This window comes from Platichthys flesus, chromosome 7 (assembly GCF_949316205.1).
Source record: "Platichthys flesus chromosome 7, fPlaFle2.1, whole genome shotgun sequence".
In the NCBI taxonomy this organism is placed as follows: domain Eukaryota; kingdom Metazoa; phylum Chordata; class Actinopteri; order Pleuronectiformes; family Pleuronectidae; genus Platichthys; species Platichthys flesus.
Window position 1 is genome coordinate 16,174,104 of NC_084951.1, and position 26,472 is coordinate 16,200,575.

Here is a 26,472-nt window from a genome sequence, read left to right on the forward strand (position 1 = left end):
TATCGCCCAAAAAAATGATAACATGGTAATTATATCAATTATAGTATGATTGTAATAGGGTCGGGGCCAGCTCAAATCTGATTGACCCCTGAAGTGCCCCTCTCCTGTCAGTAGTCTTTTTTATGTTGTTGTCACTCACTAACAATACTATAAAAGATAGGACGACTTGATTGATATTTGTTATTCTCTATAAGCTTTTTTCAAGTGTGCTTGAACAAGGAACACATTTTCAAACCAGCAGTTCTGCTCTGCGGCCCAGTTCATCCACGAGGCCCTCGCTCACCCAGAGAGTGAGTTTTGTATGAAACGCTTTGAGATAACGTTTTGAGAAGAAGCGGTTACTCTTCTTTGTTTGTAATCAACCTGGGCTCCTTTACTTTTGTTCCAGACATGGTGGTGGTGCACTGTGTTATGCAGGGCCGGTCTTTCCTACAGGCGACATAGGCGGTTGCCTAGGGCGCCACTCAGAGGGGGGCGCCAAAAACTGCGCCAAGCAAAAAATAAAATAAAATAAAATATTTTTTTTTTTTGCTAGGCAGAGTTTTTTGCGCCCCCTTCTCTATGTGGTATGGCCAAAAATATTGTATTTAATTACTCTGACAGTAATTTAAGTAGTTTCATTAGAGAAATCAGTAAATGACAGCAGCACTCAGGTGGAACGTTTGGCACGGGAGCAGTTGCACCCCGTCCTGTCAGATGCAGTCTGGATGAGGAACTGAATGCTCCGTGTCGTTCCTGCTGCTGCTTCCATCCTGTATTCTACAGGGTAGTAGTGGGTGAGAGTCACCTACGTTAGCTCCTAAAGCCTCGCCCGCGCCAGGAGTGAAGCTTGCCTAGAGCGCCAAATATGCTAGGGCCGGCCCTGGTGTTATGGGTCGGAGCAGGTCGGCGTACCACTCTGGTCTTGGCGTACCTGAAGATGAAACAAAGCCCGACTGTGGTGGACGCTATTGAGCACGTGCGACAGTGGCATTGTATCCTGCCCGCCCACGGCTTCTTAAAGCAGCTCAGAGCCCTGGACATCACACTACAAGAGGAGAAACTCATAGAAAAAAGACGGATGCAAGACCAAATGTAGATAATCTATAGATAATAATCAATCTCAGGTATTTAAATGTTCGACAACTATTGTATCAATAAACTCAGTTTTTTCATAACTCTGTCAAGTTCAAATGAAACATTTCTCTCAAGGACCCAGTGTTGTTTTCTCATTGTCAGCTACTGCTACTGATGCAAGATCCAGATCAGTGCATAAAGGGCCTGGCCCAGAATACCACACAGATGCTTCAGATCTTCCTGTGTTCAGCAGCCGACCTGTGATTCTGATTCGTATATGATATGAAGTGTGATATCGACCAAACTAGGGTTCACACTCACTCTGACTCCCCTGGCTCAGCCTTATCCTCCAATGTCTTACCTCGAAAATTCATTTCAGGGTATGGATTGATTTCAGATATTAAGGTGGGGCACAGGGATAGATGACTGAGTATTTTTACACCATATAACAAGGTCTGATAAGGTTTTTCAGGTGTATTTGAACATAAAGTGAGCTCCTAAAGTCAATGATAAAGTGATCAGACTTCGAACCAATTAAACAGAGGGAAAAATCCACATTACATTAGTGTTGATGTTTGTCATATTAAGAAAACACGTACTTCTTTCAGATTATGAGTATGTCTATGTTAAGAATAGTTGTATTCAAGAATTTGAAGTTCTGTTTATCAGACATGATAACCCACACTCCGGTAAATACAGTTGGTTTAAAATGTTTGGCTCAGTATCATGTTCACGTTCTTGATTACCCATAAACTCTTTTGCATCTTATTTGTACATGGGTTGCCCAACCCAAATATATTAAGACCTGATGATATGAAATTTATATTTCCACAAATCTAACTTTGCAAATCAGATTGGACCAGTATCTAAAATCCCAAATATAAAAGTAACTTTTAAGTAAGGCTGTCAAATATATGTAGTAAAGTAGAAAATACAAGGTTTTCTCTGAAATGTGTATCAAAAGCAGATAGATTGACACAGTCTCACACACACACACAATAATTTGTCCATCTTCTTCCTGTGCTTATTTTATCATGGGAATGAAGAGGTAATCCAATCCTTAATGTTAATATAAGGGTGGTGTGGCCTAGGGGGTAGAGTGGTAGTTCTTCAACAAGAAGGATTGTGGTTCAATTCCCACTCCTTCCCATCAGAATGCCGGAGTGTCCTTAGTAAGATGCTGAACACCTAAAATAAATTGGCAGGACTTCAACCACCTATTTATTGCTCAATATCTTACACTATGAAAAATAAATAAATAAAATTAATATATATATATATATATTAAATTAAATTAAATTAAAAATATATATAATTGTGCATTTATTCCAGGATACTTATACTTATTTAGGCATCTGTACTCCAGTGATGTGTGGTCCTCAAATCTGATTTGTTTTGGTGTTATGTTTTACATTCAAATTGTAATTTTTACATGTAAAGCACCATGTAACTGTATTTTTGAAAGGTCCAATTGTTAATAAAACTGTTAATATTATTATTATATGTCCTTATTGTTTTGATTTTTGTTGGTCGTGTCCGGCTCGGCCCATTACCGCTGACATAGTATGAGCTGCAGCGCTCCTTTGCACCACTAGAAGGCGACACCGCGTCATTAATCCCCTCGCACGGTGGCTCCACGCACCGACGCCCCTGAGCTGCCACAGTGACGGTGACGGTGAGTGGCAGCAACCGAAGGTGATCTGACACAGAATGACTGAAATGAAGTGACCTCCTGGCGCTGCGAGAACAGACGGCTTCAGCCTCACAACAGACGGGCTGTCCGTCACTCTGTCTGCTCTCCTTCACAGAAACCAAAGAAAGAAGGGAAGAAAGAAAGGAAGAAAGAAAGGAAGAAAGAAAGGGGGACAAACTTCAGCGTGCGTGCGCTTGTCATCCACTATTTACCTTGAAACTTCTCGGGGCAGGAGAAGAAGGTAAGGATTGTGTACTTTACATAAATCATCCCCGGTCGTGATTAATCGGGTGTGTCCAAGAACAGACGGAGCTCGAGCTGCGTCAAACCGGGTGTGTGTTTACTGTGTGTGTGTGTGTGTGTGTGACAGCGAGAGAGAGAGACTCATCATGAGAACACGTTACGGCAGCGCACGAGATAATTACAGGCTGCTCATACTGTAAACACACACACCTGTAAAGGGCTGCTCTGCCTGGGGCCTGGAGGACAGTTATCATCACTGTCTGTCTGTCTGTCTGTCTGTTACCCACCCATCCACCCTCCCCCCCACCCACCCCCTCTCCTCCGCCTCCTCCTCCTCCTCCTCCGCAAACTTTCCTGAATGTGTGCTTTCATAAGAGTGATGCCAGTTATACGCGTGAGGCTGATGAACCGAGGTTTATTTCAGGACAAACTTCACTTTGCATTCAACTTCCTGGATGCCTCATTAAGCACAGATAACGAAATTAATATTGAATGCAGTTCCCCCCCCCCCACCCCTCCTCCTTTTTCTGGTACTAGACTTAACCAGAGAAAACTCAACATCATATACATATTAATGTACCAACTCGACGTGCCAAAAAGCAAATGAAAAGTCCCCCCCCCCCCCCCCGTTTCCTGTGCAGTATTTAGTGCCCAGCTTTCTCACAAGGGCAGTTTTATGTGCAGGGAAGGAGGCATGGAAAAGAAGACCTTTCCTTTTGAGCTCACAGATTTGCAGTAATTACAGAATCACTTCCATATGTGGCTCTCTGGCTGCCTTCTCGCTGCCCCCACCACCCCTCTCCTCCCCAGTGTTCTCTCCCTCTCCCTCTCTCTCTCTCCCTCTCTCTCCCTCTCTCTCTCTCTCTCTTTCTCTCCCCCCTTTTTTCATTTGCATTCTCCCCTATTCCTCATCTTTTTTTTTTATTCTGCTTTTATTTTTCTGGCGTCCCCTCGTGCACTCGAGAGCATTTTTTCCTCCTTCAAAACCACAGCTTAAACAAAGTTTATGATAATCAGAACATCCTGGCACTTTTGGCAAACGGCTGCGCTTTTTGGTGATTCAATTAGATCGAGCTTGCCAAAAAACGTGCGTGCGATTCTGTCTGTGTTTGTGTGTGTGTGTGTGTGTGAGAGAGAGAGAGAGAGAGAGAGAGAGAGAGAGAGAGATAGAGAGAGAGAGAGAGAGAGAGAGAGAGAGAGAGAGAGAGAGAGAGATAGACATGGACGGCAGAAGGGAAATGTTGAAGAATACGGAAATATGAAAGCTCGGAGAAGAATTTGAGAGGCAGGATTGGAGCGTGAAGGAGGGAGAGGTGGAACAGAAAATGAGGGAGAGAGAGAGAGAGAGAGAGAGAGAGAGGGAGTAATGCTTTTTGACAGAGGTGGGTTCAGGATGGGTTCATGGTGACATCATGGCAGATTTTTTTTTGTAAGGAAAGTATAGACAGGAGAGCCGTTCACCTTTCATTGGACACACGTTTTTTGGGGAACAGTCAAGAGGAGCGCTCATGTGCTGGCAAACGCACACATGGTGGCTGTGTCGACAACCTCTGAATGCAACCCAAAATGTGCACACAAACACACACACACACACACACACATTCTCCCCCTCTACCCTTCTCTTTTTCCCTTCATTTCTCCCGCAGTAAAAAATCTCTTGGCTCTCTCTCGCTCTTTCAAGCTTTGTGCTCATTTGTTTTTCTTAGACGAGTACATCGTGCTATATGCCCTTCGGTCCCTAACACATACATTTCTCCTTTTGCCATGAGTAACTAGTTTTTCCTGCGAGTAGTATTCCTCAGTGTATGTTTTGACTTCAAGGCGGTTGGACTCTAAATGAGCGCACTTTGCCAGGCGGGATGAATGAGCTCCTTCATTACACAGGATGTGTGTTTAAGTCTGTAACCAAGAAAGTGCAAGCAAGTGTATATTTGTGTGTTTTGTGTGTTTTGTGTGTTTTGTGTGTGTGTGTGTGGATGACTCTTGAGTGGGGTGTGTGCGTTCGCCCCGCGTCCCCTGCCTGTCTCAGTGCGGCACCAAACTGCACATGACATCAATCTGAATGTGGGGGAAATAGTGATCTCATTACAGGCATCTTGTTACTGATTAAAACCTGCCGCTAACAGGCAACAGATCCCTGCGCCCTTTCTCACCTCCCACCACCAGTCCACCCCCGCTCCTCCCTCCACAATCCATCCATCTCTCCATCTCACCCTCCAGTTTTCTTCCGCTCTTCTCTCACACGCCTGTGATTCCCCCGAACCAGCGGCCCTCTCGCCCTCCAACCCCATTTTTCCTCCTCCTCCTCCGCCTCGCCCCATCTCTTTTTAACCCCTCTTGCTTCACTTCCTCCCTGTTTTGCTCCTTCCAATATTCCCCCCTGTTTCCTCCTTCCTCCCAATGCCTTTGCTCCTTTTCCCCTGCCAGCAAGCCCCAGGCCTCCGCTCCATGGCTCCACGAATGCAAATACGGTGGAGTCTAAAGTGGAAACACACGACTGAGTATGATGTCCCCATGAATATTTCATATCTGCTTAAACACACCCAGAGAAGCCGAACAATACCCGTGTTTGCCGGGTGACTTCCTGTGAGGAATAGCCCCGCTGCATATTCAACTTTTTGCTCAGAGCGCACTGTGTCAGGATTGATGTCAGGGCAGTGTGTTATGATGTCACAGGCTGGAGTTAATGATACGAGAACAGCGGGGGCCATAGGCCATGTTTCCAGCGGTGCCCGGAGAGAGAGATAGCACCCTGATCTATCTTCATTATCCCCCACTCTGCAGCCTCCCAGACACAATGATCATAAATCTCTGCCTGGAGCACACTTCACTGACACTGAAACACAAACACTAGTAACCTCTGACCTTTTCGCTGCTACTGCCTACACACACACTCATCCAACGCACACAGCACGCATATAGACATTTTCCTATCTGAAGACGTACACACACACACACACACACACACAGGCGCAAATCTTAAACACCCCCCCCCTTCTCCAGTTTACTGTCATGATTTAATAAGGTGGACAGCAGGCCCTGCGCACACTGACACACACACACTCACACGACTATCTTCATGCACTTGACTGCACATTCTGACACAAACTCATGGTCTCACTCAGTCTGATGGCATCACATTGGATTGACATTCACACTTCACACTTCTCATCACTTTAGCAGCTTGTACATAGTTCGTTTTTTTTCTTTCTTTTCTTTTTCCAGTGTGTTTTGGCTGCATTTACCTCCTTGTTTCAAATTACACAATTGCTGATTTAGCACTGCTATGTAAACGGTGAGGGGATTCCTGTTCGACTTAGAGGCCTCGCGAGCAACACATAAATCAAATGTAAACGAGATAAGGATCAGTTGAAGTGCTCTTTGCAGTATGGCTTGGATCTGCGCTTCCTGAATATAAGGTTTCTTCAAGATGGCAACAGTTCCTCTCAGTGCTTATCCAATCATTTGCCCTGATTATGTTCTGGCAAATCCACGTCCCCAAAAAATGTATGAAAGAGCATCTCAGTAAGCTACTGTGGGCCATATGTGGCTGTGAAGATTGGAAACCCATTTTTTTCTTTTATTATGATAGCTTGACTTTATCCTAGAGACACTTTGGGGTCAGTGTATTTGAGCATAAGATCTCTGACTGCATCAGGCCAATTACCGAGGTTTACAAACAACATAAGCAGCAGCTATAGCCGGTCTTAAATGTCCATGTAGCTCGGGAAGACCGAGGAGGAGAGAAAGTTTCACACGCTGCGTTGGTTGGAAATTCTGCTTCGGCCAGATTTAGGAGCGGGAAGTGATGCATGGTCAATATGCCTGAAGGGCATCGTTTTGGATGAAGTTTCCGAATAAGTAGTGCATGTATAAGTTGGTTATTTTGAAGATTCTTGCGTCTCTTGATTGGTTGAGACATGCATTAAACTAGAGGTTGCATACTTAAGCCGGAGAGGAGCAGTTGCGTATTTTTCTAGCCTGACATTTGTATTGATGTAGGCTCTGCTGAAGAGGTGAGAGTGCCCGCCGAGGTGCCAGTTGAGGTGTGCCTTGTCCTCCTCCTCCCAGCTCTGAGGTTTGAGTCGCTCCTCATAACCAAAACAACTTGAGAAGCATTACATTCAGAAAAGCAGGGCACACACCCAGAACCACAAACACATAAACACACATCTGAAACCCATGATCTCATACGGAGTGAGGGGCACGTTCAGGGGCACACCCAAAGCTCTTGCTGCTGCTGCTGCTGCACAGATCTGCCATCTTACAACAGGATGTCCCTGCAGCTGATGTGTCACTGCCAGTTTCTTTTCATCATTTTGATGAAAGGAAAAAAGTAACTTGAAAATGAATGGCAGCATGTTGACATATGTTTAGAATCCCCCCCCAAAAAACGGATTTTCATTTATCCTAAATAAAGCCAGAATGTTTTACATGTCCTGTTAGCTGAATCTTTGTCCAAGACTTTCTCATTCATTTAAAAAAGAATCCTTATACTTGCTGTCTTTTATCGTTAAGTCCCTTCACTTTAGCATTAGCAATGTTAATATAGTTGTGATTTATCATCAGTGCTGTGGGATGATTTGCACAGAAACATTGCAAGTAATAAAACCCAGAGCCAAACACAAACATGAAAACATCATCATCTAGATGTGATTGTGACGAGCAGACATTTGGGGCTAAGGTCCATTATGTTTATTCTATAAATTGATAACAGCAGGAATCCAAGTGAAACCACTTAGATGTTCTTGGAAGAAGAAACCTGTTGGCTTGTCATTAAAATAGCATCTCTGTTAAATCACAAGAACAATAACCTCCCATTAAACCGTGCACTTATTGATCAAACACGAATGATGCGAGTTGCCGACATGGCTCTTGCCTTTTCGACATGCACAAACTGTTTGTAGGTAAACCGAATCTTTGGCCAAAGAAAAGATGAAGGAGAGAGAAAAAAGAATTCAGCGAGAGACAAAGAAGGGAGAGAGAATTACAAACAGAAACTTAGGCTCTGTGGGCCTTTTCTTCCCTGCAGGCATTTTGTGGCGTGTGAAACAAATGTGCTGTATATTTGAAGTGTCGGGTCACGTGACAAAGGAAGGCTTTATGAATCAGAGAGTGTAATTATTTCTTAGCGAGTGAGTGTGCGTCTGTCTTTGGGGAGTGAAGGAGTGATTTTAAGAGGTAGAGACTGGGAGAGGAGGAGGGTGCAAGAGAGTGAGTGAGGGAGGGAGAGAGAGAGAGAGACTCATTGCTGCTCTGTCTTTGCTGTCAGAAGGACTCTGATGAACGTACACACATCTTTTCTCCTTCTCCTGGGCTCGCGCCGCTCATCGGACCATTCAGGTTCTTGAACGGTCGGTCGGCCTCATCGACACGAGAGGGGGTGAGTCTGAAAGCTTGCAAACTATAACTTTAGCCGTTGTTTGTCTTCGTTCAGCCTTCTCTCTCTCTCTCTCTCTTAAAGGAGAGAAAGAAGGACTCGAGTGGGACGAGTTTTAATTGATGACAGAAACCGAGTTGAGACGCCTTGCGACAATTAATCGCTGAAATCTGAGCAGATTCTCATGTGTAAACACTTAAACGTCCACATGTTTGTTTGCATGCAGGGTTTCAGTATGTTCCTTTCTTTCTGTGTCATAAATGGGACCCCGGCGTTAAAAGAAAACAACTTGAACATGTGTGCTTATTAATGAGTGTTTCATGCGTTACCCAGTGCCTGTAGAGCGCCTTATTATTAGCATGTGTGTGTGTGTGTGTGTTAGTGTGCGCACGCTTGCATGTGTTTGATGTGTACTCACCAGAGGACTCACCAGTCCTTGACCTGTTTTTTTTTTTTTTCAACCAACATATGAACATTTGGAATAGAGACGCATTGTTTTGCACAGTTTAAAGGACAGAGGCTAATTCCTGTGGAGTGAGGTGTGTCAGCAGCTCTGGCCTAAGTTTACATGGACGTTTCTCCATTGTGTTCCCATAGTTAGCAGCATGCCAGAGAAGATTATTTATTGACGCTGGCATATGCGCTAGGTTAACAGGTTCCACTTGTTAACAGCCGTGTGCAGCACATTGCGTTTGGTGCCGTTTGATTTGGATATCAGATAAAGATCCAAGTGGCTAATGTCAGAGTGGAGCTTTGCTTTATTGCTCCAGCGCTCACTGGTCTTTAGGTAAGACCCTGCAGCTGGACTGCCGCGGCCCTGCACCTGCTGTCCGCCGCTTATTTCCCCTGGTGGACGTGACATAAGTGTGAGGGACAGTTTGAAGTGATTTATAAAGGAAGAGAACCGGCCGCACAGCTGAGTGAGGGATTCCTGCTGGAAGGCCGCTGATATTTTTGTGGCCCTGTGCTCTCATCTGGTCCGTCAGTTTGACACAGAGTCGGTGACATCTGGAGTGGAAGAAGCAGAGATCATCCCTTCCTTCAGCGCACCACCCCTCGGGTCCTTATTATTATTTGTTCCTGGACAGGTTGTCCATACAGAGTCGTTTCACCAGCGCGGCCTTCAGTCCCAGCTTTGTGCTAGTCTTCAGTCACAGTTTGGAATCAATTATTATTTGTGCTTGCTATTATATGCTCCAGATGTGTATACCTCATTACTCATGTTCCCTGTAATTGTGTTCATGAGTGTGTTGTGTTGTAGCGCCGTCTCGCCTCACTTAAAACATTCTTCCCCTTTTGTTGTTGTAAATATTTACACGTCAAGCGGCCTTAAAAATTCTTGAGCCAGTGCTCACGTACTCTCTGTCAGCAGGCATCAGTTATAACACACATGCTTTATGTTCATAGAAATAGCTTCTTAAGAACAAAAGCATGAATGAGACCTTCTTTCTTGTCTTGGCACATTGTGATAACTGGTAGTTTTCCATTCATACGGTCTGGGCTTTATAATCTAGACGTGTCTGGTGTGGATCACAAAGTTAAATGTCTTAAAAAATATAGTAAAAGTATGAGAAACACAGAAAAAAGTAGTATATAACAACAATAAACAACTTTGTTTGTTGGACTTACATACATGTTTACCAGTGTGTGTCTTTTTTTCTTTTTTTAAGTGCAAAACCTGCTGGGTTGTATGATGATGCATTTCAGGTGGAACCTCTGGAACAATGGTTGACCCACAAAAGCGTCTGTTTGCAAACTCCTCCGTGACAGCCCTTTGAGCGGTAAATCTGGGAGTTGTTGATACCTGTCTTTCTCTGGAATTTTCTATCGCAATTAAGGCCAAGTGGTGGGGAGGAGTTAGACAGGTGGTTGTAAGGGGAATCGAGGGGCTCTCTCCGCTGCCACACTATAATTAACCAGGAAAACTATCTGCGCACCATTTCCTCTGTCTATTTTTGCAGGTGTGCCGCTCTGATTGTGAGGATTTACATTTTCGGCCTGCCTCCTCCGAGCGCTCATTAAAAGTTATTTTGGCTCAAAAGCTAGACTTGCAAGAATGTGTGTTGCCTTGCATGTTGTGCTTTCATATTGGAGTGTGTGTGTGTTTGGGCCTGCTGCTGTCTTGAATGTTGCTTTGACTCCCGAGGCTAAAAGTGGTGAAACCCATCCATTAGTTGTCTCTTTATTCTTTGTTGGCCCGGATTGAAGGTGGAGAAACACCATCATATAGTTGCCGATGTGAATACACAGACTGCTTGAGATGTAGTAGAAGCAGCAACTTTATTTGTCTCTTCTAGAAGAGAGGCCATCACACTGTTGGCAACGTTGCAGTTTCTTCACTTACTTGATTTCCTGTCTCTCTGGCGCTCAGTTTATTTCTCAAAAATGTTCACCATTACGTCTTTGCCCATTTCCTGTTGTGGTGTGTTTTGCTTATTTCGGCTGGACCCACTGCTGCAGTCTCAATGAGGAGTACTCCAAAGAGCACTACCACATCATGGAAACAGCAAGCTGTCAGATGACTTCATCATGTCGCAAAGTGTTTTCTGTCTCACTGAGTTCTCACTCTTTCCATACCTCTCTCCACCAGTGCAAGTCAGCCCGGCTCATTATGTGGCATTCTACTTAAACAAAGAAAAGAGTAATTAATGATTAAAGATTGCATAAAGACACTCCCGAGTGGCACTCCTGAAAAACAATACGTCTTGACGTGACAAGTGATTACACAGAGGTGCTACTTTGCATTGTCGCTGTAAGCAAATACGAGTTTGTGCGATGCCGAGAGCAGGCAGATGTCAAACAAGTCTGAGGCGTTGGTATGCAGATCTGTTTGGAGACACTGGCCTGTCTGTCACAAGGTGTCTCTCTCAGAGCCATTAGCCAACCACTTGTTGAAAGACTGGAAGCTGACAGCTTTGTATCAGATAATAGTGCTGAGGATATTGTTTTCACAGCCAAAATACTGTTGACGCCAGCAGCCGGATCAGATAACGCTGTCCTGATCCAGTTTCGCTCGGAGCATTTTACCCTTTTTTCAGCAGCTCTGAGCCCATTAAACAATTCTGCAGCTCTGTTTGCTCATATTGTAGCAGCGATAATGACACTAAATGTCCATTTGGCTCCCAGCAGTTGGGAAAAGCCAGTCTGTCAACTCAGTGAAGACACGCTGGCTGTAAAAAATCATTGTTTACCTGCTGTGCTAGAATGACTTCATCCTCGACCCAAAACCTAAACTTAACCCCCTGTGCTTCCAGTCGCTTCCCTTTACGAAGTTACTGAGCATAAATCATTTTGTGATGTTCTCCTTGACAATTGGTAGACCGTGCCTGGGAGACATGCGCAGTTCATAACAAAACAGGAGCGGGCAAGTCAGAGGTGGAGCAAAGAGGGAGAGGACTATGTGATTGTGCCAAGCTTGTCCTGCTCGGAGACATGGTACAGTATCTCCAGGCTGGGAATTTACAATAAAATCCTTTTGAGTTAAAGTTTTGACATGCATCTCATTGTGAGCTGATTGACACATATTTTTAGTTTTTTACCTTGCGGAAAAAAATCGGTGAAATCTGTATATTGTTGCCTCCAGGAAAACTTTGGATTGAAAAGTCCAACAAAAACAAGTCTCTGCAAGAACCACGCTGCAAAGAGTTGAGTCGTAAAAGTTTTGACTTCAAAAGGCAAATATCCACAAAGAAAAACACACAATTATAACTCAATATACCCTCGCACGCAGTTACTGTAAATTTGTTTATGCTTTCCTACACTGGAATTAGAAACGTTCTCTGGTAAACAAAGCGGGGCAGCCACGGCACCCGGAGTTCTGCTCCTATACGCAGAGTAATCACCTGTGGTTTCTTGTGCTGACTAAAAAATCCCGCCGCCTCTCATGAGCTGTGTGGTACAGAGCTTCCTGTGATGCCTTGATTTATTTGGTACAGTCTTTAATGCCCGAGGGGCCTCACTGTGTCACAACGGTTAAGGTGCAATTGTGGTTTTGCTCGCAGAGGATTTGATACCCTTTGTTTGACAGACATTCAATCTGTGGGAACTGTTCTTTCTCTCTCTCTCTCTTTCTTTCTGTCTTTCTGTCTTTTTTCTGTCTCCTCCTCCTCCTTGATTCACTCCGTTTTCTTTAGTCGAAATCCAAACCCTTTAGCGAACAAGGAAATCTCATTCTCTCGAAGCGTGCCTCGCCTTGTAGCTCCCGCTCCAAATCGCTCACTTGATTGATTTCATTTCATTTGCTACACGACATCTTGTCCTGATAAAATCAATGGATTATCTCAAGTGTAACCAATGAGTCTGCTCTAACATGATGAACTACTGTGAGGTCTGACACCCTTTACAGAAAACAACCAGAGTAAATTTAAACTGCCACAGTGCACCTCCAAGGCAATCACGGAAAGTCCCAGCAGCAGCAGCAGCAGCCGTGAACCCACCCATCGCTGGCCCTGGTGCTCCTCGCCTGCCTGGCCGCCTGCTGCCTCCTGTGTGCCCCCCAGGCTCAGGGGAAGTGGGGAGGCCCTCAATGCCCATTTGGCCCTGGCTAACAGGGGATGAGGTCACTCCAAATTCCCCTTATCCCCTTATAGCCCCAGACGGGCTGGCGAAGGGAGCCTACCACAGGACCCAACATAAAACATAAATGGCTCTGTAAAAAGCTGCTGGGCTGATGTGACTCATTAAAAAACACTGGCGCCAACACTTTTATTAATTCATCACTTTGTTTGGGGAGAGAAAAGTCGCTGGGTTTTATTTTTAAATGATGTCTCCCCCTGTCTCCATTCAGAGTTTCTTTTTTTTCTTCTTTCCTTTGTGTCAAGACTTGAATACAGTGACACAGCGGATTACTTAGGTATGGTTCTCATGCTTGGTCATAATTTCTGGATTAGTTTACTGTTGTGTCCTCCTGTGGGAGTACAAAAGCCGCATGCATACAGTTGGACGCCCTGGCCTGATTTTCTTTCTCTGCTCACACTTCTTCATTTCTCCTCTCTTCTCCCAGCACTCGCAGACAGATTGTGCTGCCTTTATGGGGCCTGGTTTGAGTTCATGAGGCAGATACCCAAACGGGCGAAACGCTGGCCAAGAACATACTCATAATACACACACACACACACACATTATGAGTCTGCTGGCAGTTTTGTTTTTCCAATCCGTACTTTTTCTCCCATTAGGCCCACTGTAAAATGTCTAGTGATGTCTTTGTGTGCAAGCGGCACAGTGGAACTTCTACGTAGGGTCATGGTACAAGTTGTATAAGCAGTAGAAGATGGGGTGCATGTGTGTGTGTGTGTGTGTGGGGGGGGGGGGGGGGGGTACAAGGACATGATTATAGAGCGGTGATGCGGTGTGGAAAATAAAATCAAAGGTAGAGCTCGGATGAGGAGCAGGCTGAAAAAAGAGGGAAATTCAGAAAGCAAGAAAAGAGGAGAGAAGGAAGGAAAAGAAAAAGAAAGATGGCAGTAAGGCTGTGTTGGCAGGATGGGGGTGGGTGCCTATCGGCGGCTGCTCCTTCCTGAAACGTGGCCACCCGAGCCTGCCTGGGCCCTGGATGCACATGTGGAACAGTTTACTGTAATGGAACTCTAAATTAGTGGTGGTTTGAAGCTGCCTGCAGCAGTAGGGTGTAATTAACTGGCTCTGTTGAAAGAGAGAGAGCCAGAAAGAGAGGCAGGGAGGGAGCCAGAGCCCTGGAAAAGGCAAGGGGGTGAGGTGTGTGTGTTTGTGTGTGTGTGTGTGTGTGCGCGCACGAGTGTGTGTGTGTGAGAGAGAGAGAGACCGGGGGCTCTTTTTTTCAGTCCTTGATTGCATGTGTATGAGTTTCAGACTATGTGGTGCATATGTGTGCGTCTTGGAAATCTCTCGCTGTTTTTCCTGGGCACGGCGCCACCTCTTAGTGCCCCCCAGTGCCCAGACCCTGTCACTGTTCCTCTGCACTTTTTTCGCCCAGTTCAGCAGTTCACCGATTGACCCTTAGATCTTTTCATTTCTTTGTTTATACCCAATTCACTACCAAGATTTTTCCCCCCTGTTTTTTTTTCCCAGATTCACAAGCCACAGCAGTTCCAAATTCCTTGGCGCTGCTCTTTTTCAAAGCCACATTTTAAAAAACAAGCTGATCACACCACACACTCGTGAAATCACGCTAGGGAAGCGAGAGGCAGAAGGAAAACATGAAAAAAAAAGAGAAAATGGGAGGCTTTAGTGGGATTTTTCCTCCTCTTGTATTAACACGGAGGCATAACTGCAGCCTTGTCCACACTTGAGCCCGACTTGTCTCTGCCTACTGTGTGGAGTCAAAGTGACGAGCCGGCTGCAGGAGGCTAGAGCCATAACGACTCTGTGGGATCGGAGCCTGACCTCAAGAGAAGATAGTTGGAAGTGACAGCAGCAGTTAGCAATCAGTGGATCTCATTTTCCCTACCCCCTACCCCCTACCCCCATCGACCCCCCCCACCCCCCCTTCATGCCCTGGACCCCGTGTCTGGGCCTCTGGTCCTGGGGGAAAGAGGCAGAGAGGCAGGCTGCTGTGCTAGGCTGGCAGCAGGAACAGAGGAGCTCTTTATAGTAGAGTTCTGGTGATTTAAATCATATGGCATAGCCTGGAATCACTGTAGAAGTCTGGAAGCTCTTCAAAACTGCAGGAACAAGAGCTCTCTCTCTTTTTCTCGCTCTCTTCGCCCCCCCCCCTAACTCCCTCGCTCCCTCCCGCTCTTCCCTGTTATAACTTTTTCCAAACTCTTTTCTTATTTTCTTTTCCCCTCGCCCAGGCCCAGTTTTTCTGGCTTTTCCTCTCACAGCTCACTCATTCTTTTTCCCTCACGTCTTTATCTGTTTTGGTTCTCGCCGTCTTTCGCGCTTCCTCCTTCCTTCCCATTCTCTCATACCTGTTGGGATGAAGTTTGCACATCCTTCCTTCATTATAGCTGTGTAAACTATTCTCGGTCCCAGAACGTAGACGGACGAGAGTTGATGTGAGGTGAATTGTGTTCGTGGAGTCCACAGAGGACCTCGGCACAAACCGCTGCTTTTATTTTCATGTCAGAAACACTTAACCCTCGGGTTTTGTGTGGTGAAACATTTGAGTAAAAATTGACAATTTTCTCTCCCTTCTCCTTTCTCAGAAAAAGAGATCTGATGACTGTTCTAAAGCGGAGTCCGACCTTCCCTCAATAAAACCCGAAGTCCCGTCATCGCTCATCAGTTCCCCCCCTCCTGACGGTCTTCAAGAGGCCACGGATTTCCACATCTCCACCAGGATTTCCACCGTGTTTTGAAAGCCGTCACATTCGCACCGCGGCCTGCTGCGTACCCCTTGGTGCTCTGTCGCCATGGCTACCAACAGGGAACAGCAGGTGGGTCACATGACCGGCTTCCCACCTGCTGTCTACCCCTTCGCCTTCAACTCCATGAGAAGCCACTCCCCCTTCGACCTGCTGGCCAACACCAGCCTGTTTGGGAGATTTGGTGCTGACCTGCCCAAAGAGATGGCCGCTCTCTGTGAGTAATCTCCATCATGGTTCAAGCGTTTCCTGTGTCTCGTATGTCTTTTTCCATTTCAACACAAACTACACACATGGCCCACACCGTCATTTTCATTCGGGTTACATTAAACAATTTGGGCTTGCACTGGAAAGAGGAGAATACAACAATTTAAATTGCACTTCATTATGTGTAATTTTGTGGAAACGGAAAACTTTAGGCTCTGTTTGTGATATAGGACGAGTGGTAAGTAAAGAGGGAAAGAAATCCCCCAAAGAAACTATGAAGTAAAAGCCCACTTTCATCAATGCAATGATTACTTTGCTGCTGTGGTTTCCTTATAGATGCTTGTAGATGGTGTGGTTGTGACCACAAAGTGCACTGGTGTCTCTCACTCTGTGTGTGTGTGTGTGTTTGTTTGTGTGTGTTTCTGTGTGTGTGTGTGGGTGTGTGTGCGTGTCTGGGTGTGTGTGTGTGTGTGTGTGTGTGTGTGTGTGTGTGTGTGTGGGTGTGGGCGTGGGTGCATGTGTGTACGTGCGTATGTGCGTGGATCTCTCACAGAGCTTTTGTAAGGCCGGGAACCCACAAGTCTGCAATTAGAGACAAAACAACATTCTTTCAGTGTGAGGTGACAAGAGTGAAGAGCATCAACAAACATAACCAACTATTTTTTAACTTATTTGTTGAATGAATATACTACGTGTAGTAAGCAGGGAAAGGTGGGCTGAAGCTGAGGGCAGCATTCAAACCACTAATATGCTCCTGTAGTTTATGACTTGTCGTTTTCGACTCGACCACAGGGGGCACTGTTGTATTCTGAAGTGCAAGGATGGGATGATGTATAGAGCAAAGAGCACAAAGAGGAGCTTGTTGACAATCCTGGGTGTTTTTCTGTCCGGGGAAAAAGTGGGCAGATTACACAAACACTGCCGACATAAATCTCTCATTGTCGAAAACACCTCAGCATTAGGACTGTTGGTCAAGAAGTGTAAAAAAAAAACAGCTTCCTGAGGTAAAGGTAAGCAGGAGAAACCTTATCTGGTCGCAGCGCTAAGGGGTCGGCAGGTGGTGGTGAGTGGTAGGTGGTGGAGGGACTAATAATAATGGGTGTGGGTGGCAACAGCTGAGTGCAGAGCCTGAGAGACCCCCCCCCCCCCCTCGCCCCCCGCCTGTGTGTGCAGTCCCCCTCTCTCCCCCCACCACCGCAGCATGCCTGAGCACCTCTCCAGCCTTTCAGCTGTCAATCACTACCTCGCCCCCCCCCCCTCACCCTCCTGACACCAAGTCTTCTCAACCCCACGCTCAACCCCCCCCCCCCCTTTTTTTTGCTGCTGCTGCCCACCTAATCCTAAAGGTATTTTCGCAGAACCAGAGAGAGAGAGAGAGCGAGAGAGAGAGAGAGAGAGAGAGAGAGAGAGAGAGAGAGCACCTGGGGGTAATGTGGTGGAATCCAAGTACACACCCTGCTAGGAAAACACACACATGCAAACATACCACCAGAGACACTCTTCCCACACTTTCTGTCTCTCTCTCACACACACAAACACACACTTGCACGGACACACACACACGCACGCACGCACGCACAGAGTTTTCTTTCATCGAAAAACGAGAAACATACTCCTGACGCAGAGCGAAATCCCACAGCACTGACAGATGGATCCTTTTTGGTTTTTACACTGGCATGAGTTGAGACAAAAGTATCTGAAAGCTTAAACAGACACAGGCAACCACATGCACTGGGACGTCATACATGGCTGCTTGTACTGACACAGCCACACTGGCAGCAGTGTCGTTCGCGGGGTTAAAGACGGCACTTATTTGGTCTAAGGTCTGTGTCAGAGCCCAAACAAGGTCGGGGTCAAAGATTAAGTCGGGATCATCGTGACAATTCACTTCGACTCGGCTTTATGTGAAGAGAATGACCCTTTTATACAATTTGTATGTCAATATAAGCGGGTTCCTGTCTGACAAATCAAAGTCTGTGTTGGACTGCTATTTAACATTGTTAGTATTAGAATCATATTATTATGGATTTGCTTCTGTCAGACTCAAATGAGCAACAAACTAAAAAATAATTATTTTTAATTTAAATAAAGGCTTTAACTTTTATTTGCCTTATCAAATAATAGCTGGCCTGGGTCGTCAGAAAATACTAATTCTCATGACTTTTTCATTTAAAAAAAAAAAAAAAAATGAAACCAATTTATTTTATAGCCTTTTTTGACTTTTAACAATTAACCATTTGAAACATTTGGTGTTGATTGAGTTACACTCTGTATCAGTTTAAGGTTTTGCCTTGGTGGAAAACTCCCAGCTGTCAGCATCGCCTTTTAAAACATCCTTCTGGTGTATCCCCTGACAAGGAATGTTACAAGTCATTTTACTGACAGCGGTCTCAATCCCCACTCTCTTAAATGTGAGCAGAGAAGACAAAAGGCCTTGGTTTAGACATTCCCCAGGCCCTGTTTTTCTTCTTCTACTTCTTCTCCAGGAGTTGGCTTAACAGGCCTGCTCATTGTTGTCAGGGCTGTCTGCAGGCCAGACTGAAAAAATACCTTCCACATAAAGGGAGTAGCACTGTGGACATTTCTCTGTGTGTGTGTGCGTGCTTGTGTGTGCAGTAAATAGCTCCGTGTTGATGCACGGCGTCAGAGCTTAGTGTGTAATTGTTGTTAGAAAGGTAGTCCGGGTGACACCTACCTTTGTTGGGTGTGCACGCTGTGCCGACAGGTTGGCGCACCTCTTGTGGCGACGCTCTGTTTTGGCACCAGAGTGTCTTTGGAAATACCTGTTTTGCACAGAGGTGGGAAGAGACAGGAAAGGGGAGGGATGGGGTATAGGCAGACTGTGTTTGCACATGTAGAGATAGTTGACTTTGCTCAGCTCTTAATGCATAGGAAGCAAGTGGACCTGGAAATCCTTAGCGCTTCACTTCAACTTTTAAACCATGTGTGAATGAGGTTCACTGACCATGTGGGTGTGCTGCAAGACACTCATCCCCACCATCCATATCTTTATGAAGGCGCGGTGGCGTTAGTTCATCCATGAGAGGCTCCGAAGGCTCTCTGTGCAGCGTGGAGCGGAGGCCGTTATCAGTTGATCCCTGTCATTATGGGAGTCCTTCAAACAAACAGTTGGAAGCCCATTAAGGCCACTTACTATGTGATAACATCGCCACTGAGCCCTGAAACACCTCTCTAAGCTTTCACCAATCAGGGCCGGAGCCCTGGCCCCAAACGCAGCCACAGGGATGTTTTGAAAAGCTGGTAGGTCATTTCCTTCAGCCCACATGGCTCGGACCAAAACGTGAAGTCCTTTCACTGCAGCTGGACTTTCCATTCAAACTATAAATTCTAGCTTCACGCCGAGTGATGGAAACCGAGCACTCATGAGAGGCTCAGCTGTGAAAGGCTGAGCTGCATCACTGTGGGATGAAATTAAAAGCATTGTATTAATAGAATGGAATGAATAGCATGTTGAAACTTGTGCAAAAGCTGTCGGAGTCTGCTCACGTGTGCCTCTGGTGGAGACAAAGTGAAAAGTTGTTTATGTAAAGTTGTTAATGGATCTTTATGCAATACACACACATGAAGAGCAGCATACTGCCTGCCATGCATGTACACATGCATCCATGTGTGCACAGTTGCACACACACTCACGCATACACCACGGACACACACATTCACAAACCATTAAATAGGAGAGGCTGTGAAAAGGAGCAAAATGTCCCAGCAGAAAAAAAAATATCCTCATGCAGAGTGATATAATTAAAAACACTCATTGCATTCTTATACTCTCTCGCTCACACACACACACGCACTCACACACACATTAGGAGGTCATGTTGGCTTTGGGAGCTTGGGGAGTTGCGTAAAGGAGCCATTTTGGTGGGAAATGTGGTATGAGAGGGAATGCAAAAGCGAACATTTAAATGGTGGAGAGGGACAGCAGGGAAGGATGTCGACTCACAGAGTGAAGCAGTCTGCACTGAAGGCGAAGCTGAGCACAAACAGCGCATTGTGCCGCCTTATTTATTTTTATAAAGGTTGAAGTGCTGGGTTTCAGCCTATCCTGGATGGAGGTCTGTAGGTATGTGGTTGACGCTGTGGGTTTGGATTTGACTGGGTGCATGTTTGTGCTCATGTGGGCATACTGTATATTTGAGTGAAGGCAGGGAGGGAGACAAAAGAGAAAGTAAGCTTTGTATGGATATGAAAATGATGAGCTCAGCCCCGCTACCCCTCACTTCCCTCAAGGCACAAGGTTCCCGATAGACACAGAGAGACAAAAACTCTCATCACAGTGTTGTTCTTCTCTCACTGTTTGCTCCTGTGCGAGTGTCTGCTGAAGGGTTTGCTTTTGAGAGCAAAGCGGATCCATCGTTGACCTCCGCCAATCTTAGTGGCATTTACCGATCCTTGTCAGATTCATTGGTTGTGCTGACAAAATGTGCCGAGCCCAGAGTGACACATTACAAATGATTTCAAAGTATTTTAGATAGAAATCTTCAAGAAAATGACAGATTAACTCGAGATTTACATTTTTGTTGGCAACATGTGCAATCCAGGGTCAATTTATTACAAATGTCTTCATCGCATTAAGGATTGAAATAGGAAGTTTCCATATAGTGAAAGGGATTTGTAATTTTGTATATGTAAAATGTGTATTTTGATAGGTATCAATACTATTATCACTGATCTGAGATTTTAGATCATCCTTCCATTCTGTGCAAAGATAACATTGTATCAAAATCCTTTCAGAAATCTTTCTCAGATCACTTCTGGATGGGTTACGTTTCCAATTATGAAAGAAGGTCCTTCATTAAATTATGAAGCATCCAGGTATTAAACTAAATCAGTGCTAGTATTTGATTTGACCGTGACATCAAATGTTATGAATGCTGAACTTTCATCGGAAAAACAGCAGCATCATAGAGCCATCTGCTTTTGCTGGCATCTCTGCCGCTATCACCATGTTCTACATAGCAAATTAGCAATGCTAGGACTGCACCACTTGTGTGTGTAGTTGTGTGTGATGGCAACATGTGTGGCGCTGTTTGGCTGCGTCCTTGATCCATCAGTGTGACTGGAGCCTCCTCTGCTTTAATAAACAGCTCTGCGTGGCCTGACATCCCTGCTTTCATCTCCCTGGGCAACCACCAGCCTCAAGATGACAGGCGCTCTAGCCCTTTCAATTTTTTGGGAATCGATTCCCCTCACATCGCTGGCTATGATTCAATAGCTGAGGGGGAGATGATGGACAGTAAGGTCCACTTTGTTTTTCCAGACAAATTTAACCTCCCACAGAAGATGTTCCTGTGAGTGATAGTGAGTGGAATATCTTCCCCCCGGATGATATCCCCCTAAAACCTCTCGGCTTGCCTCTTAAATTCCCTCTCTCTCCTCTTTGGATTTCCTTTTCTTATCCTTCTCTGCAAGTTGGAGCCAATTTGCCGTAAGTGCTGGAAACCTGCTGCATCTTTGCGTGCATTTGTATTCGACTATGTATGCGTGCTAGCTTGCGCCTGCTTGTACGGAAACTCGGCTAAGGTTGCGCGTAACGGAGAGGCCACTCAGTGCAGCTCCGACATGACGACAGATGAAGATAAAGAGGTTACTATTAAAAATGGAAGGTGTCTGTTTTCAGAAGGGCCTTTGTGGGCACGTGCAAGACCGAGAGCGTGCAATGGCGAGAAGGGAGAGACGGCCCCTCAGAAGGCGTGGGAGGGCACAAAGGCACATGACAGAACAAGATGGGGGTTTCTTATGGTTGGAGCAACAATTAAGAGATCTGTCTTTCTTTCTTTTTTCTCACAAAACATGTGTAGCAAAAATGTCATGACAGAGCAGTTAGAGGGAGAGAGAAAAAGGACCAGAGTCAAAGAGACTTTGCTGAAAGATGGCCAAGACTGATAGTGCTCTGAAAAGTAGCTCTGTTAGGCCGTCGCTGGGACCAGCGTGTGAACGGAGGCGAACATGGCCGCTCGCTCTCTCATAAGTCATACCTCTCTATCCCCACATCCTTCCCCTCCGTGACACACCAGGTATCTTCCGGAGATATATAGTGAGTGAGCGATGTAAATGAGTTGATAAGAGTTCATGTCGTGTCAGAGCTGAACATGTGTAAAACCTTCGGCTGGTGGAGCCGTTGATGGATGGGATGAGGAGGAACGCTAGGCTTGTGCTCTGTTTCCACTGACAAACATAAAAACACACCGTCGCTTAAAGACAATATGTATTTTTTTAATTAGTAACTAAAAAGGACAAAAATGCACAGATTCTGTTTGTTAGCTCCTTCAGCAAGCAACTTTATTCTTTAATTGAACCTATATATTGTGTGTGTGTGTGAGTGTGTGTGTGTTTGTGTGAGAATAGGTATTACTCATGTTGTGAAGACCCAAATCTGTCTTACTTAAGTCCACATTACAAAAATCATAAAATTTTAAAGTGAAGAGATGTTTTAACTAAGGTTAAAATAAGGGCAAGTGGGTTAGGCAACTAACTATGGTTAGGGTTAGAGAAAGTCTTCAGGAAAACAATCAAAGTCAATGTAATGTCCCCTGAAGTCACAGTAAAACGTGTGTGAGTGCGCGTGTGTGTGCACACTGTGTAACCTGAATCTGGCTGTAGTGGGAGGCCGCTGTGGACTAGTGTTCAGTATCTCTATCATCACCGGCAATCTGTTTCAGCATGTCCACACACTGCACACATGCTCACATCAGCAATGGAAAAGCTCGACATTCCTTTCAAACTCACCATGCTGCGTTTAGTGCAGAGGCATTTAAAAACAAGCCGCCTTTATTGCCTTACACACCACCGTGTTGTTGACTGCTTGCCTGGAACCTGAATGACTGTATACAGAGGAAGTGGCAACAATGTGGAGTTTTCGTCTTATCTGTAATTGGCATCTGAGTGTCAGACAGTAGTAAAGCCCGGTTTTCCTATAGGCTGTAGCCCATGTGGCGCTATAAGCAGGGTCCCTCAGAGGAAGAGGTGAAACATCAAAGATGTCAAATCCTTTCACCGAGGGGAATTTTTAAACATTTTCAATATGTGTTAAAATGTGTGCTGCGTAGTTAAACGTGATTGAAAGCAGCAGACACACAAAATGACCAGCGAGTTGGCAGCCACTGAAAATGAAACATTTCCAAAACCAGAAACAACAGCAGAGAACTTTGTCAACTAAAACAAATCATGCAGTCGGGAAAAATGGCCATGGGGAACTTGATGAAATGGGGGGAAGAGTATTTGCAGAAACAGAGGGGAGAAGAAAAAAAAAGGAATGGAGGAGAGCGATGCAGAGCCAGAGAGTGAGGGAGAGAAGGAAGGAGGGCAGAATGAGTTTGGGGGGAAAGTTAGTGGCCCAGTGGGGGTTTCTTCCAGAGTTCAACCTCTCTGGCTGGGGAAGGAAGGGGAGGAGGGAGGGGAGGTAGGGACCGGCCTGGGTCAGCAGAAGTATGGAGTATGTGTAGATTAGATGTCTAAACTCACTCTGCGAAGCCTCTGAAGTGCTGGAAGACTCGGCTCACAATGCTGCTATGTGCCAATACGATGAGAACACAGGGTTAGTGGTCTGAGTTATAGTCTCGAACACGGTAAAAAAAGGCAAGGACCGAGTCAGATATGGCTCCATAAATCTGCAAGAATAGAATAAAAAAAAGGTTTCAAGGGTGAGCGCATGATATTATTAATCGATGGGGTTGCAGCTCGCTGGCCCAGAGAGCAGCCCTGGCATACAACGCCGATGTTACATAGAACATTTGAACACCATGGGGATTAGCCAGCTTTTAGTTTCCAGGATGCTGCATGAAACCAGCAGTGAGAGAAAGAGAGAGAAAAAAGACAGGAAGGAGACGATAGACGAGTGTGAGAAGAATGCTTGTGGGTCATAACAAAATTTGACTTGGGGCATTGATGATTTCATCTGAAATGCATCCAGATCGGGACATTTTGTTCAGTGGGTGGAGAGGTAGAAGAAGGACAAACTGTCAGCGGGGGCATTGTTCATCGATAACAGTTTCCTCTGTTTTTTGGGCTAGGGTTAGCCGTCATAAAGCTCCCCTCTTTTATGACCTGACAACTGTACGAAGAAACACTTAAAAACCACTGATGTCGTTTGCTGCTTGATGCAACAAAAGAGCTGTTAAATGTGTGTGTCTGTTTGTGTGTATATATGCGAGGCCTGTCGGCCCACATGTGTGCGTGCCAGCTTGAGAAAACAAACAAGACGTCTCTGAACTGGAGGAACGGCTGTTAGGTCAATAAACATTTTTAATCAAAATCACTCGGAAATGGGCCCAAACGTGAAAGCATGGTTTGTTTCATGAGACAGGAAAAAGAGTGAAGTGTGAGACAGGGGAGGGAGGGAGGGAGGGAGGGAGGGAAGGAGGGAGGGAGGGCACTGTGTGTTTATGGAGAGCGTAGCCAGCAGCACAGATTGACAGGAAATGGTGTCTTTTTTGCCTGCTGGGCCATACCACTTGTACCGGTCTGACAGGGGGAGATGAATGTGCGGGGACCACAGACTGAAGCCATTCTATTATCATATATCTCCCATTGTATCAGGCTGTTTGCTTTAGCCCGGGCCTGAGTCCATCCGTCTGCTGAGCAACAGTTAGGGCCAGTGACAGGCCGTTTCATTGACCGCAGACCGCCTATTGATTGGCTCTGATTTAACATCACTGTGAAGGAGTGCTGGCGTTTTAAATTGGATTTTTCCTATTCTTAGAACAACCTGCGTTAAGGAAGACCAAACCCGAATTAGCTTGAATTTCTCATGATCGTTCAGGTGGCCGGGGGGGGGGAGGGCTTTCACAAATGTTGTTTTCATGCCCGCACAACTTCACCACATCTGCATCCGTGCACGCCTGTGAAAGGTCGCTCAGAGATAAATCACAGACAAGGTCAAGTGAACCTGTGAGAAGTGTGTCCAGCACATGGTGTGTTTGTATATTGGGGGGCATTTGTCTGTGGTGTAAATGCACTGCGGGGATTGAGCAAGGCAGCCCTCATTCATCACTGTTAAAGCACTTCCAGAGGGAGAGACACAGAGGAGAACTGCCCATCCTCTGTTCGCTCGCACAGACAAGAGAGGAGGGAGGGATTTATCCTGGCATCTGGTTTCTGGGTTCAACCACAGCACAATGTTCTCTCTCGCTCTCTCTCTCTCCCTCACTCTGTGTCTCTGGCTCTCTTCCTCTCACACACACATACACACCCGGCCAGTGGCTGGACTTTAATATGGTTATGATTAGAGACGGGGGGCGCAGAGAAGGGAGGGGAGGGGGTGGTGGTGGGGGCTCATATTTACTGCAGGGGAACTGGGGGAGGTGCGACGTAAAGACAGACAGGGAAGGGGACCAGATCTGAATGGGAAGCAATGGGGGGGGGGGGGGGGGGGGGCTGTGTTTGTTTGCGTTCAGGGTTGAAATATGAAGCACAAGAGCAGCCCCCCCAAAGAAGGCAAGAGAAGAATGGGAATAAAAGTTTTGTCCTCTAACCAGATCAGCTCTCTGGCCAGTGCAGTCTCTGCTGGACGGCCCCCTCTCCTCCCTCTCCCTCCTACCTCCCCCCTCCTACTGGGTTCCTCCAGCCCTCCCTCTCTGGCATTCTCTCTCTCTCTCCCTCTCACTCTGTGTCTCTCCACCCCCTCTCAGAGCGTCATGCAGAGGCTGTTGGTTTGCTCCGCCGTGTCTGGGGCTCAGCGAGAGCTGTGAGAGGCTGTTATTTAGGTCTGTTACAGCAGACAGGGAGCAGCTCACCCGAGGGCAGGGGGGAGAGCAGCGAGTCAGAGTCACGCTCAGCTCAGCTCAGCCAGGCAGGACCCAGATCTGCATTCCAGCTGAGAGGCGGAAAGGGGAAACTCCAGCATTGGCAGAAAAGGACAGACAGAGACAGAGAGGGAGAGAGTGACAGTGAGAGATAAGTGAAGGCAGCAGATCCAGCGAGCTGTTGCTGCTGTTTGTTGTTGTCACTGGCTCGGAGAGTGACGTGAGCGGGGGGGAGCAGGGCAGGATACAGGCAGCACTGAGAGCTCATAGTGATTTTTTCTTTTTCGCTGCGGGTGGGGGGGTGCCATGTTTGACTGTATGGAGGCTCTGGGAATGGGCCCCCGTCAGCTCTATGATGTCACCAGCCGCGGTGCATGCATGCTACGGAAGGCGAGCCCCTTCTTTGCAGGCCTGGACCCCTTTGCCTGGACAGGCAGTGCCAGCATTCAGTGTAAGTGGCATCCTGTTTGTATTTCTTGTATGACACAACCATGTCTCTCTCTCTCTCTCTCTCTCGCTCTCTCTCTCTCTCTCTCTCGTGCGCGCGCGTTCTCTGTCCCTCTCTCTCTCTCTGTCCCTCTCTCTCTCCCTCTGTCTCTCATGTTACTGCCTTGTTTACCCCTCAGGGCTTGGCTAAGGGGGCTGCTGTCAGGGGCTACAGAGCAACACAGGAAAAGACTGGGACAGACAGTCTCCTCTCCTCTCCTCCTCTCTTCCTCTCTTCCTCTCCTCCTCTCCTCTTCTCCTCCTCTCCTCCTGCCCATAGCCAGATTGAGCTGCTCAGCCATCTGAAAGAAACTCCCTGCTATGATATGATATGGCCTGTGTGTTTGTGTACTTGTGTGT

At 46.2% G+C, this 26,472-nt stretch overlaps 1 protein-coding gene across 2 annotated transcripts in view; it reads left to right on the forward strand.

The window, feature by feature from the left end:
* The first annotated feature begins 8,259 nt into the window (after window positions 1–8,259).
* rarga (retinoic acid receptor gamma a) overlaps window positions 8,260–26,472 on the forward strand; it is a 36,169-nt gene continuing 17,956 nt past the window's right edge. The window contains exons 1-2 of one of the 2 annotated variants that reach the window (XM_062391916.1): window positions 8,260–8,375; window positions 15,497–15,872. In XM_062391916.1, the coding sequence (XP_062247900.1) occupies window positions 15,704–15,872 (169 nt within the window). In that variant the 5' untranslated portion in view covers window positions 8,260–8,375; window positions 15,497–15,703. Of the gene's footprint in view, window positions 8,376–15,496; window positions 15,873–25,419; window positions 26,078–26,472 lie in introns of those variants that run through there. The other variant, XM_062391917.1, reaches the window with a different exon arrangement.